The 17,688-nt window shown below is 41.3% G+C and overlaps 1 protein-coding gene across 2 annotated transcripts in view; it reads right to left on the bottom strand.

The window, feature by feature from the left end:
- Positions 1 to 4,617: 4,617 nt before the first annotated feature.
- crsp7 (cofactor required for Sp1 transcriptional activation, subunit 7) overlaps positions 4,618 to 17,688 on the bottom strand; it is a 158,850-nt gene continuing 145,779 nt past the window's right edge. For both annotated transcript variants that reach the window (XM_060846082.1, XM_060846083.1), the window contains exon 3: positions 4,618 to 7,620. In XM_060846082.1, the coding sequence (XP_060702065.1) occupies positions 5,815 to 7,620 (1,806 nt within the window). In that variant the 3' untranslated portion in view covers positions 4,618 to 5,814. The remainder of the gene's footprint in view (positions 7,621 to 17,688) is intronic.

Below are 17,688 nucleotides of genomic sequence, written 5' to 3'. Positions count from 1 at the left end.
AGGCTATCTCCTTGACATGTTTCGAGGGGGTTTGGTGTGGGCCGTAATATTCAATGAAATATAGCTCTCTGCAGCGAACAGAATTCAGATGGTTGTTTTGTCAGGTTTTAAGACCTCTTTCCCTGGGCTACAGAGGATCTCATAAATGGAAAGGGGAAGGATCTAGTTGTCAGGGTCCACATAGATACCAATGACATAGGTAAAATTATCACAGAGATTCTGAAGGAGCATGTACAGCTAAGGTCTTAAATTGAAGAATAAAATCTCAAAGATAATCTCTGGATTATTAACTGAACATGAGCAAATAGGTTTAGGAAAGAAGATTAGAGAAATACATAGATGGCTCAAAGACTGGTAGGAAAGAAAGTGTTAACGAGATATTGGGATGAGTACTCAGGCAAATGGGAGTTGCACCTTTGGGATGTATCAAGATCTCTGTTCCGAAAGATCATTTTATGAGGGCAGTAGAGAAGGTTTTAAATGTATTTGTTGAAGGGAGGTGTGGTGAAGTGAATAAAAGTAATGATTATCAGAGTGTGTCAGGAAGGGACAGAACATACACATATTGAAGTTCATTCCCACATTAAGATCAAAGATTGTAAAGATGGTTAAAAGATTTAGGGCTTGTAGAGAGATAAATATAACCTGGTAACTAAGAATCGATTCTTACAGAAGTATATTCTAAAGCCAACCAGGTCTAACCAAAATGTAGTATTGTATAATGAGACCGGAAGGAGTCTTAAGGTGACAGTGATCAAACAGAATCTCATGTTCAGGGTGAAAAGAAAACACCTGGGTCCAGGACTACTGTTTTAAATCAAAGTAGAAAATAATTGTAAGGATATTAAGGCAGAGCTGGCTAACATGAACTGGAAAGTCAAGTTAAAAAGTAGGACAATAGAGTTGCACTGGCAGACTTTTAAGGATATTTACTTGTACTCAATAACTATCTATCCCAATGGGGGGGAAAAAAGGCACTTTGAGGAAGATGCATTATCCATGACCAAATAAAGTAGTTAAGGATGGTATTAAATTGAAAGAAACACTGTATATATGTGTAAATATTACTGGTAAATCAAGAGTTTAGTCAGAATTTGTGATCTAACCAAGTATTAGGAGAAAGTGATGATTGCAGATGCTTGAGAGTCAGAGTCAAAAAGTGTGGCGCTGGAAAAAGTACAGGTCAGGCAGCATCCGAGGGGCAGGACAGTTGATGTTTCGAGCATTAGCCCTTCATCAGGGCTATTACTTGAAACGTCAACTCTCCTGCTCCTCGGATGCTGCCTGGTCTACTGTGCTTTCAGTGCCATGTTTTTCGATCCAATGAAGAATGTCTAACAAGATCAGAGGCAGAAGGAAGGGTATGAGAGAAAGCTAGCTCATAACATCATAACAGATCAAATTGAAACACTTGTTGAAAAGTTAAGTAAAGCTAGAGTTGGTTCTCTAGTCTGTCTGAGGAATCAATCATGGAACTCAAAAAAGATAGCAGAGGCTTTCACCAGATATGTTGTGTCCACCTTCACAGACTTAGAAAATCTTCCAAAGATAACTGAATGTTGGTTCATAGTGAAGGATGAACTTCGAACAATCACCAGGGAAAGAATGCTAGGAAAAATAGTGGACTGAAAGGCATGTGTCCCAAGATCTTTGATGTGGTGGCATCACAGATAGCATAGGCCATAATCTTCCAAAGTTCTTTCAATGCTGGAAGGGTACCAGTAAATTGGAAAAATAGCAAATCTAAAACCTTTATTCAAAAAGAGAGGCAGAAAGAAAAATAGGTTAGCCTAGCACCTGTCACGGAAAAAGCATCAGAATTCATTATTAAGGATGTTACAGTTAGGCACTGAAAACATCACAATGCGATCAGGCACAGCAAACATTATTGTGAAAAATCAGTGAAACTATTTCTCTATTAAAGTTTTACTGACAAACATCCCAGTAACATCCAACAGCACTAGTTGATACCTGGGAGCAGATACAGTCACAGAGATGTACAGCTTGGAAACAGACTCTTCAGTCCAACCCATCCATGCCGACCAGATATCCCAACTCAATCTAGTCCCACCTGCCAGCACCCAGCCCATTTCCCTCCAAACCCTTCTTATTCATATACCCATCCAAATGCCTCTTAAATGTCACAATTGTACCAGCCTCCACCATTTCCTCTGGCAGCTCATTCCATACACGTACCACTCTCAGAGAAACAGTTGCCCCTTAGGTCTATTTTGTATCTTTCCCCCTCACCCTAAACCTATACCCTGGACTCCCTGACCCCAGGGAAAAGGCTTTGCCTATTTACCCTATCCATGCACCTCAATTTTGTAAACCTCTACATGGTCATCCCTCAGCCTCCGACGCCCCAGGGAAAACAGCCCCAGCCTGTTCAGCCTCTCCCTATAGCTCAAATCCTCCAACTGTGGCAACACCCTTGTAAATCTTTTCTGAACCCTTTCAATTTTCACATCTTTCCGATAGGAAGGAGACCAGAATTGCACGCAATATTCCAACAGTGGACTAACCAATGTCCTATACAGCCGCAACATGACCTCCCAACTCCTGTACTCAATACTCTGACCAATAAAGGAAAGCATATCAAACGCCGCCTTCACTATCCTATCTACCTGCGATTCCACTTTCAAGGAGCTATGAACCTGCACTCCAAGGTCTCTTTGTTCAGCAACACTCCCGAGGACCTTACCATTAAGTCCTGCTAAGATTTGCTTTCCTGCCCATCCACAGATCATAATAGCTCAAGAAAACTCAAGTTTAAAACAGAAGATATCACAAAAAGAAAACCACCATACATCTTTATTCACACAGCACGAACTTTTCAGCTGCCTCAGTGTCATGCAGGACACACTTCCAATGGGTCTTTGGTGATTCACCTAAATTTTCTTTGTTAACAAACCTGGTCAGACAGCTTCTAACTGGGGAGTGAAACCAGATACACCAACAGACGTCAGTGGTGGGTAAGCTGTTGGAGGGGAACCTTAAGGATAGGATTCACATGCATTTGGAAAGGAGAGGACAGATGACATATAATCAACATGACTCTGTGCATGGAAAATCATGCCTCACTAACTTGATTGTCACTTCTTCAAAAAAAAAACTCAAAGAAAATTGATGAAGGCAGAGCAGTGGACATTGTCTATATGGACTTCAGCAAGGCACTCGCCAAGGTTGTGAATGTGAACTGGTCAGCAAGGTTGGATTGCATGGAATCAAGGGAAGCTAGCCACTTGGACATAAAATTGGCTTGAAGGTAGTAAAGGAGGGCTTTTTTGGGACTGGAGACCTGTGACCAGCGGTGTTCTCCAAGTATCAGTGCTGGGTCCACTGCTTTTTGTCATTTATACAAATGATTTCGATGTGAGTAGAGGAGGAATGGTTAGTAAGTTTGCAGATGACACTATTGTGTAGTGGATGTGAAGGAAGTTCTCTCAGAGTACAATGCGATCTTAATCGGATAGGCCAAGGAGTGGCTGATGGAGTTTAATTTAGATAATGTGAGGTGCTGTATTTTGGCAAGGCAAACCAGGGCAGGACATAATAGTTTTTGGTTGGGAATGTTGCCGAACAGAGATCTAGGGGTGCAGGTGCACAGTTCCTCAAAAGTGGTGTCACAGGTACATAGCATGATAAAGGTGGTGTTTGGCACGCTTCCCTTCATTGGCCAATGCACTGAGTATAGGAGTATGGGATGTTATGTTGCAGCTGTGCAAGAATTGGTGAGGCCACTTTTAGAATACCACGTTCAATTCTGATCTCCCTGCTATAAAAAAAATCTCTATGCAACATCTATAGAATGATAGGAAACAGCCATGGTAATTTTCCTAGAGTAGGGGTGTCCAAAACTAGAGGACATAGGTTTAAGGGGAGGGTGTGGCAGGATTTAAAAGGGACCTGAGGGACAATGCTTTCATGCAGATAGTGGTGGGTTTATGAAACGAGCTGCCAGAGGCTGATATAATTACAACATTTAATAAGGCATGTGGATGGGTACATGAATAGCAAGGATTTTGCTGGATTGGCTCAAATGCTAGCAAATGGGACTAGATCAGTTTAGGATATCTGGTTGGCAGAGATAGTTTGGACCAAAGGCTCTGTTTCCATGCTATATAACTCTTGACACTAAACAGAATTAAAATAGGTACCCAGTTCAATAAATCTCTGCCTTGCTCAAGGCCATAGGGACCAATCGTGCACTCACTGCCGATATTCCTTGATGGAAGAAAACTGCAAATTTCTGGCCAATCATTCAGCACCACTCAGGTCAGGGCACATATTTGTTGAACCAGCAAGTGGGATGTGATATATGAAAGTTTGAAACCAGAACAAGGGAAATGCAATTCTAATTCAAACCATATCAAAGTAAACTATTGTACTCATAACCATGGATGAATATACATGAATGGAGATCAGTGAAAGAATTCACTTCTGAATTAAATGTTAAAGGATCATTTCACTTGCAGTTTAAACATGTGATTTTGTACTAATTTCTAAGCCGTGCAATTGGTCAGACAATTAAAAGGGAAACAAATTCACTGTAGATGTTTCTTTTTGAATAAAAGGCAACAATTGTTTTGTGCAAATTTTTTATTGTTTCCACATTTATATCACAACGTGTCCACTTAAAAGGACCAAATAGCAAAGTCATTCCTTCTGCATTGTGAGAAACACAGAAGTCTAATTTCTGTACATTCACTAAGGCTTCTTGTTTTTGCGGTTGTGGTAATGATGGATTCCATAAGGCAAACAATATCTAAAGGAATGGTAACAAGTATATCTCCAGCATACAAACAGATTCCTTTTGAAATTTTTTTGAATTTTTTTTAAATCAACTTCTCACAGTACAAAGTTGCAAACTAGTAGCACCCTCTTTTTTTTTCCACTTTGGGATTTTGAGAAGTGAGAACGAATGTGGAGATCAAGCAAGAGAGCAAAGCAAAGAACAAAATTATCAAGTTAAAGTTTGAATTTTGACCGGTGGCAGGAAAAGAAAAAAAAAGCACAACCCAAATCTTTGACTTCCTAAAACAGCTTTTTAAACAGTTTTCAACCTAGATTATGAATACCCAAGGGTTTTATCTCCTGTTTAAGTAGAAGATGACAGTAACTCCCAACATGTGAAGACCTATGGAATGTTTGGTATGACATTGTGCTGTGCAAATGTTCACAGCCTGTCATGATTTCTTATTTTAAAATTATGTCCCAAAGAATAAGAGATGTGTGATGTAAATAAGAGAGAGATCTACAGTTTTTGCACATTTGTCTCACATATCTCATTGCCAAATTAAAGTTTTTTTTAAAAAAAAGAAATCAAATCAAATAAATAGATGCATACTTTTTGAAGTAACATTATTCATTTTGTTTTGATGCCACATAAAGCTCCTGTACCTGCCCTAAGACCATATCCAGCTGACTGTAAAGTGCTGGATCCTTTAATAAGCCTCGATTCTCTCCCACTGACAAACCGCTCTATGCCAGGCTTGATGACCCCCGGTTATGACCTGTAATCTGTGTGGCGAGTTGCTTATGTGACATAATCAAGCACCCCTCACTTTTATTTCCCACGGAACCTTTTTTTGTTCTCCTTTCCCTCCTTTGCAATTTTGATTGAAACACTGATAGCAGCAAACTGCAGAAGAGAGGGGTTTGGGTGGGGACCTACACAGATAGGCTGAGAAACAGAACCTTCAAACCTTAACCTGCATCTCAGAGGCTTTTGATCATTTCCAGTAAGTGGGAGCCACTTGTTTGCTGTCAGCTGACTTTAAACCTCAAAGCACACCAAAAGGACATTATCACTCAGTCTAAACAGACGTATGGCAGTATGTGCAATTGTCCCTGATCACCATGAGGGTCCAAAGATATGCCCTGCGTCCAATCATACCATTTGCCGTGGTTGTCCATGCAACCGTTCACACCTGCCCAATGTTCTTGGTGTATTCGGTGAACATCAGAGTCTCTGATCTCCCTAGTGACCCCAGGAAGTTCTGAGGGAGAGTCAGTAGGGACTAATATATGGACCTCACGGACTTCTGTGCTAGTGCTATACCTGTGGCTTTCATGCTGTAGAAACTCAACAATATGACCGCCTGGTGGCTGGACTCCCGAGGATGAAAGAAGGCAGCTTTGCCGTGATAAGTATGACTGAATAATTTCATTTTTGGATAACTCCTTCCAGTTTGTTTGATCTAAAGTACTTTGCAAGTTTACCCTCTGTTCCTGTACAATTTCAGTGGTTCGATGAGGCTCAGGTGGAACTGGGCTTTCAGCCTGAGATGAATCCTTGTGTGTTAAAGGTTTGATCTGCCCTGTAGCAGGATCAAATGTAATTCTACGCTCTTTCAATCGTACAGGTTTCACACTTTCATCAATAACTTGTCCGTCTAAGTTCACTTGATAGTCTCTAGACCTGTACTTTTTCTTAGATGACTTTTTACTATCGCAGCCAAAAGAGGCACACTCACTGGAGGACAACTCTCCCATTGCTGCATCCAACTCATGACTGTGTAAGGATTCTCCAAGATGTGAAACTGATGAATTGGGGCTGAGGGGAGGATATGGGGAGTCCTGCTGCTGTAGTGTTGTTGAAGAATGGTGCTGCACTTGGTTTTCACCAACAGTCTCTAAATTAGATACGTGTTCCAACCGATCGAACTGGTGTTCAGTCTCGGGTGGATGCAAGCCTTTTGCTTGGGTTGGTTGAGGTGATGTTGTGGCTAGCTGCAATGCAGGCACAGGGGATGGTACCTGTACATTGTTCTTAGGTAAGTGAGATGTCTTTTCTGAATCAGAAATTTCTTGAGCAGGTGTTCCTGTAAAGCTCTGAGATGGGCTAGATACGGAGCCTTTGGGTGCATATGTCATGGAGGGTTTCCATGTTGTTTCATGCTTAAGAGTTCTTGGGCTGAATGATTGACATCGGGGACTACTGGGTCGATAACGCACGCCAGTGTCATCTGTTTTGCCATGTTGCTGAAGAATAGCCGTCTTTAGTAATGAGGAAGTGCTTGGGTTTCTTACAAGTCCTGGAGAACTGGTATGAGGTTTCACAGCATTAACTGGTATCTTGCTGTGTTTATCATTTTCATATGGGGTCTGGTGCTCTGGTTTGCTTTTGCCTGGGATGGTGTGTATAGTTGTGGATGTCATGTCTGGAGGACTTGGGAAATTTTCAGGACTGCCACGGATTCCGTTGGAAGGTGGTGGTGTGGAGTTCTGCAGCTGTTCATTAGCTTTTGGGACTTTGGACGGCGGCCCTTTTGTACCGTCCCGAAGCTCTCCTTTCCTCTTCCGATTGCCCTGCTTGTCAGCAAGCAGAGAGAAGGAGTTATGCACGTCATTCTTGCTTTTCAGATCCAGGGCGGGCTTGCCTCCTCCAGCTCCAGTGCTGGTGGCCAGAGATGGCAAATCAAGCTTAAAGGCATGAGCTCCACCATTGGCTGAGCCAGGGGAAGTAGGCAACGCCCTGGGTACAGACTCAATTTGGCCAACTGGCTCGACCAGCAACTTTTGCCAACTCCGCAGAAGTTTTTTGGCGCGTTTTGCAAGTTCCTCATTCTTTGTTTTCTTCCGAACATCATTGATGAGCTTCCCGAGCCTCGTTTCCTGGAACGATAAAGAATGGAATGTTAGATACACTGGTTTTAAATAACTTTGTAGACAGGTGATTCTATCATCCCAATCCATAATCCCCATCTCTATCTTTTTCCCCCTAACCAGCCTTCCTAGCTTGCTGAATCAAGAATGGTCAGTATCAAATATCACAAGGCACTTAAGCAACATTTGCAGCACAAGGTCTCAATAATGTGCAATCATACAGCACTATTAATGCAGAAAATATTTCAGTTTCAAAAGTTAATCAAGAAAATAAAAATCTAATCTAGTCAGCTAGTCCTTGTGGTTAATCTTAGTCTCTCAAATTTATCATATGCTGATCTTGAATTTTGGTATCCTCTTAATTTATCTACCTGTTCAAAGACATTAACATGTAAAAACCAAAAGAACTGCAGATGCTGGAAATCAAAAGCATAAACAGAAACTGCTAGAAACACTCAGCAGGTCTGGCAGCATCTGTGGAGACAAATCGGAGTTAATGATTCGGGTTGAGTGACTCTGCCTTAGAACTTAAGGGTGAGGAAGGGTCACTCAAGCTGAAACATTAACTCTGATTCCTCTCCACAGATGCTGTAATATCTGCTGAGTGTCTCCTGCAATTAATGTTCTGTGATGATATCCCTGTAATCATTTTCTATTGAAAGATTAACACGTTTTACGTAAAACTTGACATTAAGGGGAGGTTGGACACATGTTTGAGGGAATAAATAGTCATGATAATAGATTGAGGAGGAGGAAAGGATATGAAGAGGCACAAAGAATATTGTATGTAATGCTGGTCTTCCTCATATAGGAAGGATATTGTCAAACGTGAATGGGTTCAGCAAAGATTTACAAGGATGTTGCCAGGGCTTGAGCTAGGGAAGAGGCAGAATAGGCTGGGATTGTTTTCCCAAGAGCATCAGAGGCTGAGGGGTGACTTTTCAAGGTTTTTAAAATAATGAGCAGAATGAATAGGATAAATAGACAAGGTATTTTCCCTGAGGTAGGGGGAGTCCAGAACTAGAGCGTATAGATTTGTGGTGGTGGTGGGGTGGGTGGGTAGAGAAGAGATTTAAAAGGGACCGAAGGGACAACTTTTTCACACAGTGGGCGGTGCATGGACGGAACAAGATGCCAGAGGAAGTGGTGGTGGCTGGTACAATTACAACATTTAGAGGCCAGTTGGATGGGTACATGAATGGGAAGGGTTTAGAGGGATATGGGCCAAGTGCTGGCAAATGGGACTAGATTAATTTAAGGTATCTGGTTGGCATGGATGAGTTGGACCGAAGGGTTTGTTTCCATGCTGTACATCTCTATGACTCCAAGTAGAGCATGAACGCTCGTATGGATTGGTTGTGCCTAGTAACTTGTTTCCATGCCTCAATCAGTTCTCAATTAAAATTGTGGCAGTGCCCCTAAGTGGACCTTGGATTTCACAAGGTGGACCCGGGTTCGATTCCAGCCTCAGGCGACTGTCTGTGTGGAGTTTGCAGATTCTCTCTATGTCTGCATGGGTTTCCTCCGGGTGCTCCAATTTCCTCCCACAATCCAAAGATGTGCAGGCCAGATGAATTGGGCCATGCTAAATTGTCCACAATGATAGGAGTGAATATAGGGTAGGGGAATGGCTCTGGGTGGGTTACTCTTCAGAAGGTCAGTGTGGACTTGTTGGACTGAAGGGCCTGTTTCCATACTGTAAGGAATCTATAAACTAATTCAACACTGCAGCCAGGGTTAGGCTCACCCTGAGAAACCATAGTACAGTATTTCAACTTGTACAATCATGAATAGCACTGCACATTACCTGCTGAAACAACTTGCACAATAAAACATGACACAAAATAACTCATTTATACTTTTAGATTGACCAGGCTCCAGCTCGTGATAGAAGTTCTGAGACTATCTATACTAATCAATTTCAGTCACTAGGTGGAGCCCAAGACTTAATGTGAGCTCAGCTTGGGAAGAATCAGCCAGGAGCAGACAAGACTTAAGAGGCTAAAATAAGAAGAGGGTAGGAGTGGAGCGATATTAGTCAAACAAAATTAAACAAACTTAATGTTAAATGGATATAAGGACACATGATGTTAAACTGAAATAATGTTGTGCATTGAGATGAAGTGAATATTTGTGACCCTTTTCATATAATCCTACACTTTGTTGCCATACTCAGCATCAATTGCATCGTGTCTGCATTTTTAGGTGAGTGGAAATGTCCCAAGGTACCAGAGCAATGCTTTTGTTAAACATAGCAAATTGCTATGGTGACACTAGATGATGTGTTGTTTTACACATTTTCATTCGTATAAGGGATTCTCACTTCAACGTTGAACAATTCTAATTCATGCTCCTGAAATTCATTTAGTTAAATGAAGTGTGTTCTGACAATTACTACATACTTTATTTCAAATACAATAGAAAGCAGTGCAAATTAACACTGTGATAGACATGAAATGTGCAATAACACATAGCATGCATTGGTATTAACACACATAAGAGGTCAATGCAAATCATCCACTGTACATCAGACAGTAAAACAGTTGACTTTCGGACACTTTTCAAGTGCCAAAGCCCACACAAAGCAGAAGACAATATTTCATGCATTTTCTCACTGTCTCTTAAAAGGGGTTGAAACTCCATTGCTGGAAATTTTATAAAAGGCAGCACCCTCATCCCATGAATGAATAAAGAAAAAAAATTCACAATTAACAAGCAGCAACAAATGATACCATTCACCTTGCAGTGGTTTTTTTATATTTAACTCCTCTGACTGAATTGCATAAAATGATTACATATCAAATGATAAAGAAACCCATCTTCACGGCTAACCTGTTCTGTTCATCATAGCTTTTAATGGCATTGGTCATTTAATTTATAAGTACAAAGGATAATACAGTTAAGCTCTCTTTAACAATGTAGAGAGAGATTTCTGAACTACCAGAAATAACTGTTGCACACTATACACTGAAAGCAGTGCTGGCATAATTCTTCTCTATGATGACGGAAATGGTTTGTGAATTGCTATGCGCCAGTTCTTTTGAAACATAACAGGAATAATCCACAATACATTGCATTTTGTTGTAAGTCTGGCCACAAAAACAAAAGGTGAAGTGACAGTGTTTATATACAAGTTGGTTAGAATTCTTATGACAGTCTATTGTTTAGTTTTTTTAAAAAAGCTATGGTGCAAATGGCTGCTTATTCTTTACTTTCTTTTAAAAAAAGATGTTTATATGTTAGGGTGCAGGTTCTCCAACTTGAGAGTTAAGCATTGACTTTAAAGATTCATGTGGTTTGCAACCTCATCTCTACAAAACAGTATTCTTGAGAAACTATTATTTGTAGGTATCCCTGGAAATCAAGATATGTGAACTGTTTGAGTTACTTCATCAGTTTTACTTGTGCTCCTTTATACCTTTGGCTTTTGATTACTGCCATCAGAATTCATAAGCTGAGAAATCCTCAGAGTTTCTCCCATTTTGCTGGTAATAATTTGCTAGATTTGTGACAGAACGTTTACTTATGTATTGAAATAAGGTACTGTGCAGTAGAAGCAGCACATGAAAAGCAGGAGCCTCCAAGCAACAACCACAGACAGTGTGGCAATGTAAGCAATTCCACTGACAGGAAACGATAAACCACTGTCTATGTGATGGGAGCGTTCCCACTGCAGGTGAACATATTGCTATAGCATGATCTGTAGCTGGTCCACAGTAAGATAATTTACGACAAGAACAAGGAAGAATCAATCATTGGAGATGAAATATGTTTATTTACTGTGAACATCAAGATGCCGTTATTAATTTATGACTCCAAGCTGGTTATTAAATCTAAGCAGGACAATATGAAGTTTGCAGAAAGGTGCGGTACACTGAGCAGAGTAATTATTGAAACAGCTTTGCTTTCTTAAAAGAAAACAAATGTCTACTTACCTAATTTGTTTCAATAGATCATGAGACCTTTGCTGCAGCAAATAACTCTCAAAAGAGCTGCAGCATTTAAAAAGGCAACAAACTTCTCTATTTCTCAATGGAAGCAGGGATTGGGGCTCATGTGCATTTCCAAAGAGGTAAAATTTCTTTGGATCGAGTGCAAATTCGGAGGAAGTAATTGTTGGGAGCAAACTGAATGCATGCAGTGCATAGTGTGCAAACAGTCCAGTTACAGAGTGTATTTTTCTAAGACAATCAGTAGACTGTGTTCGACCAGAAACACTCAGTTTCAACATCCATCAGCTTTCAAATAGACATGGATTTTTTTAAATTTCAAAAATATACTATATAGAAAATAAATCTTTGATATGTGAACAGTTAATTAACCCCTCAGATCTATACTCTTTTTACTTACAGATGACAAAGTCAGTCTTTGATGTCCACCATACTCTAGATTTACAGACAACCTCTTGACCAATAGCTTAAGTGACAGCGGGCCCCAAATACTGAACGGGCCCCCCCTTTATTCTTCAGCAAAGGGACCTTACACAGTGATCTTTGCCCACTGTGCCTTGAAGGCTGCTGCCCCAAGCTTTAGCGCGTCTCTTAGCATGTAGTCCTGGCCCTTGGAATGTGGCAGTTGCAACACTCAGTCGGGGACATGGGTACAAAAGCTAAAAGCTAGAGTACAAGACATGTTATAAGACAGGAGCTAAAGTACAGCGGGGCTCTTAAAACATGGTCAAGTGGAAATTCTGCCAATGACTGGAACCATATGGGCGGCACGGTGGCACAGTGGTTAGCACTGCTGCCTCACAGCACCTGAGACCCGGGTTCAATTCCCGACTCAGGTGACTGACTGTGTGGAGTTTGCACGTTCTCCCCGTGTCTGCGTGGGTTTCCTCCGGGTGCTCCGGTTTCCTCCCACAGTCCAAAGATGTGCGGGTCAGGTGAATTGGCCATGCTAAATTGCCCGTAGTGTTAGGTAAGGGGTAAATGTAGGGGTATGGGTGGGTTTCGCTTCGGCGGGTCGGTGTGGACTTGTTGGGCCGAAGGGCCTGTTTCCACACTGTAAGTCTAATCTAATCTAATCATATCTAATACACTAAATGGTTGCAATTGGTGGAAGTCAATAATTACAGCCCCAAGACATGGCTACCTGAGTTCCACAGGGCAGCACAAGTGGTCAAACTACTGTAACTTAGTTGATTACTATAGCCTTGAGTCAAGGTGTTAACACAAAAACCAAGGGTGACTCTTGTGCGGTACAGAAATTGTTACACCATGGGAGGTGCTGTCTCCTGAATGTGTACTAAACAGGCTGTCTGTGCTCTTAGGCAGATGTAAAAGAACCCACAACACTTTTCCACATACTGTAAGGGAATATTAGTTTCAATCATCACAAAAAGATGCTCTGGTAATTTTACTGTAACAGTGGTAACAGTTCAAAGTAACTTCATTTGGTTTCAGACACTTTTTGATAATGAAATACACAACAGAAATTAATGTCTTTCTTCTGAATTACTATTAAATGTGCATTACTATCTTTTCTGATTGTACTGGGGTTATTTGTGGCCTATTTCATCATATTAAACTCCATCTACAATTCCTGAAGTAATAAAATGAAATTTATCTGGCAGTACTTGGATAAAATTCAAGAGACAATAACATTTGCATTACAAGTGCCAGACATTGATTTTCTTGTTTAAGGTGGTAAACATCTTCAAAACCAGTGCCAGGACCACCACAATGAATATTTCTTTTACATTTGGGCACTGGTTTCATTGGTACATGGAAATAACAGGCTCACCACTGATTCTTCAAAACATCAACATCTACACGACTTCCAGTTGCAAGTAAGTATCCCATCTTCATCAGCAACCTTAATAGGATAATCAGAGCAGGATAGCAGATTGGACAGGGTTTTCTACTTAACTGTGCCTTGGCAAGATGAACTTCGTCTTCCTACATGACCAGCGTGGGACTGACTTTAGCTACAGTCTAAACTATATACAGATATACTGCAGTGACATACCATGGCTACCTTACAACACCATGACTTCTACCCTCTAGGAAGAGGAATCTCTCCTAATTTTCTACCAATTCACCAGCTGAAAAGGAACATAATTAAAAAAAAGGTCAAATTCCTGGTTTTCTCTATTATAGATATGTATAAATACTGCCTGTCCTTCATTCTTAAAATGTGGGAGGATTAAAAAAAGTCAAACATAATTAGTTCAATAACTAAACCTTTAGTTATGACCAAGATGAAACGCTCAAGAAATTTTGTACACAGTGGAAAAAAAACACCGGAATCAGAATCAATGAAATCTTTTAAACAAGTGGTTAACTATTTGGGGAGAAAGAAGTATAAATAAAGTTAGCTGGGCAACTGCTTGAGAACTGGCCTCTGCGCTACAAATTTATGACTAAGAAAAATTGATTCCAACAGTATGCATTTCTTCTTCCCAAACCCTTTCCTCCCAAATTATTATACTGTTTCTGGTTTTTTGTTGGCACTTTAACTGAAAATTTTGGGTGCATCTTTTCCGACTTTTATTTCGCACAGTTGCACAATAAGCCCATAATACATAGATGAAATTAGGCCATTCAGTCCATCAAGTTGTTCCACCATGCAATCATAACTGATAGGTTTAAAATCTGATTGAAGATTTGTAGCTCGGGTATCCATTGTTGTGGTTCTGCTCGCCGAGCTGGAAGTTTTTGCTGCAAACGTTTCGTTCCCTGGCTAGGGAACATCATCAGTGCTGTTGGAGCCTCGTGTGAAGCGCTGCTTTGATGATTCTTCCGGTATTTATATTGGTTTGTTCTTGCCGCTTCCGGGTGTCAGTTTCAGCTGCAGTGATTTGTATGTGGGGTCCAGGTCGATGTGTCTGTTGATGGATGTTCTTGCCGTTTCCAGGTGTCAGTTTCAGCTATAGTGGTTTGTATATGGTGTCCAGGTCACTGTGTCTGTTGATGGAGTTTGGGGATGAATGCCATGCTTCTAGGAATTCTCTGGCTGTTCTTGGTCTGGCTTGTCCTATGATAGTGGTGTTTTCCCAGTCAAATTCATGTTGCTGGTTGTCTGAGTGTATGGCTACTAGAGATAGCTGGTCGTGTCGTTTTGTGGCTAGCTGATGTTCATGGATGCGGATTGTTAGCTGTCTTCCTGTTTGTCCTATATAGTGTTTTGTGCAGTCCTTGCATGGTATTTTGTAAACTACGTTAGTTTGGCTCATGCTGGGTATTGGGTCCTTTGTTCTAGTGAGTTGTTGTCTGAGCGTTTCTCAACCTCATTCTCCCGCTTTCTCCCTGTAACCTTTGACAACTAAGAACCTATCTCAGTCTTAAATATACTCAACGACCTGTTCTCTGGCTGAAGTTTCTCCTGATCTCCATTCTAAAAGGCCATGCCTTCAGGTCCTAGTCTGTCCAACCAACGGAAACATCTTCCCAACATCTACTTGGTCCAGGCCAGGCCATTCAGTACTCTGTACTCTTCAATTAGATCATGCTACATCGTTCTAAACTCCATCAAGTATGAACCCAGAGTCCTCAAATGGTCCTCATGGCGTAAGCTTTTGATTCCTGGGACCATTCTTGTGAACCTCCTCTGAACATACTCCAGGACCAATACATCCTGCCAGAGGTATAGGGTCTAAAACTGCACCCAATACTCCAAATGTGGTCTGACCAGAGCCTTATGGAGTCTCAGGAGTACATCCTGCTTTTATATTCAAGTCCTCTCAAAATAAATGCCATCATTGCATTTGCCTTCCTAACTACTGACTCAACCTGTTTATTTTGACAGAATCCTGGACTAGAACTCCCAAGTCTCTTTGCACTTCAGACTTCTGAATTTTCTCCCCATTTAGAAAACAGCCATGCCTCTATTCTTCCTACCAAAGTCGAGTTAGATAACATCCATTGGCTCCTCTTCATCTAATCTGCTCATGGCTTCCTCAAAGGATTCTAGCAAACTTGTCAGGCTAGACGTTCCCTTGATGAATCCATGCTGATTTTGCCCTAATTTATCATATAATTCCATGTATTCAGAAATCTCATCCTTTACAATGGATTCCAGGATCTTACCCACAACTGAGGTTAGGCTAACTGGTATATAATTTTGCATCTTCTCCCTTCCTCCTTTTTAAACAGGGATATCATGTTTTCCAATTTTTCAGCGATTTTCCAGTCCTTTGGTACCCTGATTCCAGCAATTCCTGGAAGATCACCACTAATACCTGTGCTATCTCTTCAGCTATTTCCCCTTCGGACTGTGGGGTCTAGTCCATCTGGTCCAGGTGATCTATCCACCTTGAGACCATTGTGTTTCAAGCACCTTCTCCTTGGTCTTGGCTACCATAATCAAATCTGTCCCCTCACTCTTGATATTACTTATGTCTTCCACCATGAAGACTAATGCAAAGTAATTCTGTTCTTCAGCCATTTCTTTATTTCCCACTATCTCTCCAGCATCATTTTCCAGTGGCTCAACGTCCGCTTTTGCCTCTCTCATGCCCTTTATACATCTAAATAAACTCTTAGCCTTCCTTAACATTACTGGCATGCTTACCCTCATATTTAATCTTCTCCCTCCTTATTTCTTTTATCGCAACCCTCTATTGGTCTTTGTATGCTTTTGAGGAGCAGCAAAATCGACATTTCGGGCAAAAGCCCTTCATCAGAAATCCCCTCCTGTGAATCCTCTTGCAAGGATGCCTGCCTTAAAGAAGTTTTCCTCCTCTCTCTACATTAAATCCAGTATTGCCTGTTCCCGAATGGGCTCCACCTCAAGCTGCTCCAAAACGCCATCTTGTAGACATTCCACAAATTCCTGTTCTTGCAATCCACTTCCAATCTAGTTTTCCCTGTCCACCTGCACAATGAAATCCCCTATGATCACTGTAACCTTGCCTTTCCTACACATCTTTTATATCTCCTGTTGTATCTTGCGCCCCAGCTCCTGACTACTGTCTGAAGGTCTGTACACAACTCAACTATGGCTTTTTAAAAAAATCTTTTTGGTTTCTCAATTCTACACCATCTGACCTGCTTTGTTTCTTACTACTGATTTAATTTCATTTCTTACTAATAAGGTAGTCCCACCCCTCTGCCCACCCCCCTATCTTGTATATCCTTGCAGCCTCGTCTCTGTGGTGTCTAACCCACCATAACTGCCAATTTCTTTCTGCGCCATAAGCTCTTTTACCTTATTTCTTATACCGTGTGCTTTCAGATATAACACCTTCAGTCCTGTATTAACTGTCCCTTTTCTCATTGCCATTCATTTGTCCAGTGTGCGTCAAGTTTGTTGCTAACCCTTTCTATACACACTGTCTGTGCTGCAGATTTTGATAACCTCTCCCGAGTTTTGCGCTCTTACCTGCTCCTTTAATTCAGATGTTCTAATCGCCCCTATAACTGAATCTTCCCCCAACTATTTAGTTTAAAGTCCTATCTACAGCCCTGGTTATGTGATTCGCTAGGAATCTGGTGCCAGCATGGTTCAGATGAAAACTGTCCCTTCCCCAGTACTGGTGCCAACGTCCTATGAATTCAAACCTATTTCTCTCCCAATCTTTGAGACACGCAATTACCTGCTTAATCTTATTGACTCAAGTAAGAGAGATTACCACCTTTCTGGTTCTGCTTTTTAAATTCAGTTCCTAGCCCTTCATACTCCCTTAGCAGAACCTCTGCCTGAGTTTCATCTATATTGTTGGTATCTATGTGGACCACGACCACTGAATCTTATCCTCCCACTCCAAATTCCTCCGCAACACAGATGAGATACCCAAACCCAAGAATCCAAGGCAGGCAACACTCAATCCTGGTCACTGAGAACAATGTCTATGCCTCTAACTATACTATCCCCAATTACAACATATCTCTTCTCTCACCCCCCTACTTGGATGGCTCCCTGCACTACAGTGCTGTGGTCAGTTGGCTCATCTGCCCTGTAATCCCCATTCCTGTATATAGGGAGCAAAGCTCTTGAACCTGTTGGACAAGGACAGGGGTTGAGGTTCCTGCAAAACTACCACTTGGATCCTTCCACCTGCCTCACTCATAGCCACACCCTCCCGTGCCTGACCAGTGGCTGAATTCGAGTTAGTCTATCTAAAGGGTGTGACTG

Source organism: Hemiscyllium ocellatum, chromosome 28 (genome assembly GCF_020745735.1).
Source record: "Hemiscyllium ocellatum isolate sHemOce1 chromosome 28, sHemOce1.pat.X.cur, whole genome shotgun sequence".
Classification (NCBI taxonomy): Eukaryota; Metazoa; Chordata; class Chondrichthyes; order Orectolobiformes; family Hemiscylliidae; genus Hemiscyllium; species Hemiscyllium ocellatum.
Note: the sequence above shows the minus strand (reverse complement) of the source record. Positions and strands in the feature narration are given on the sequence as shown.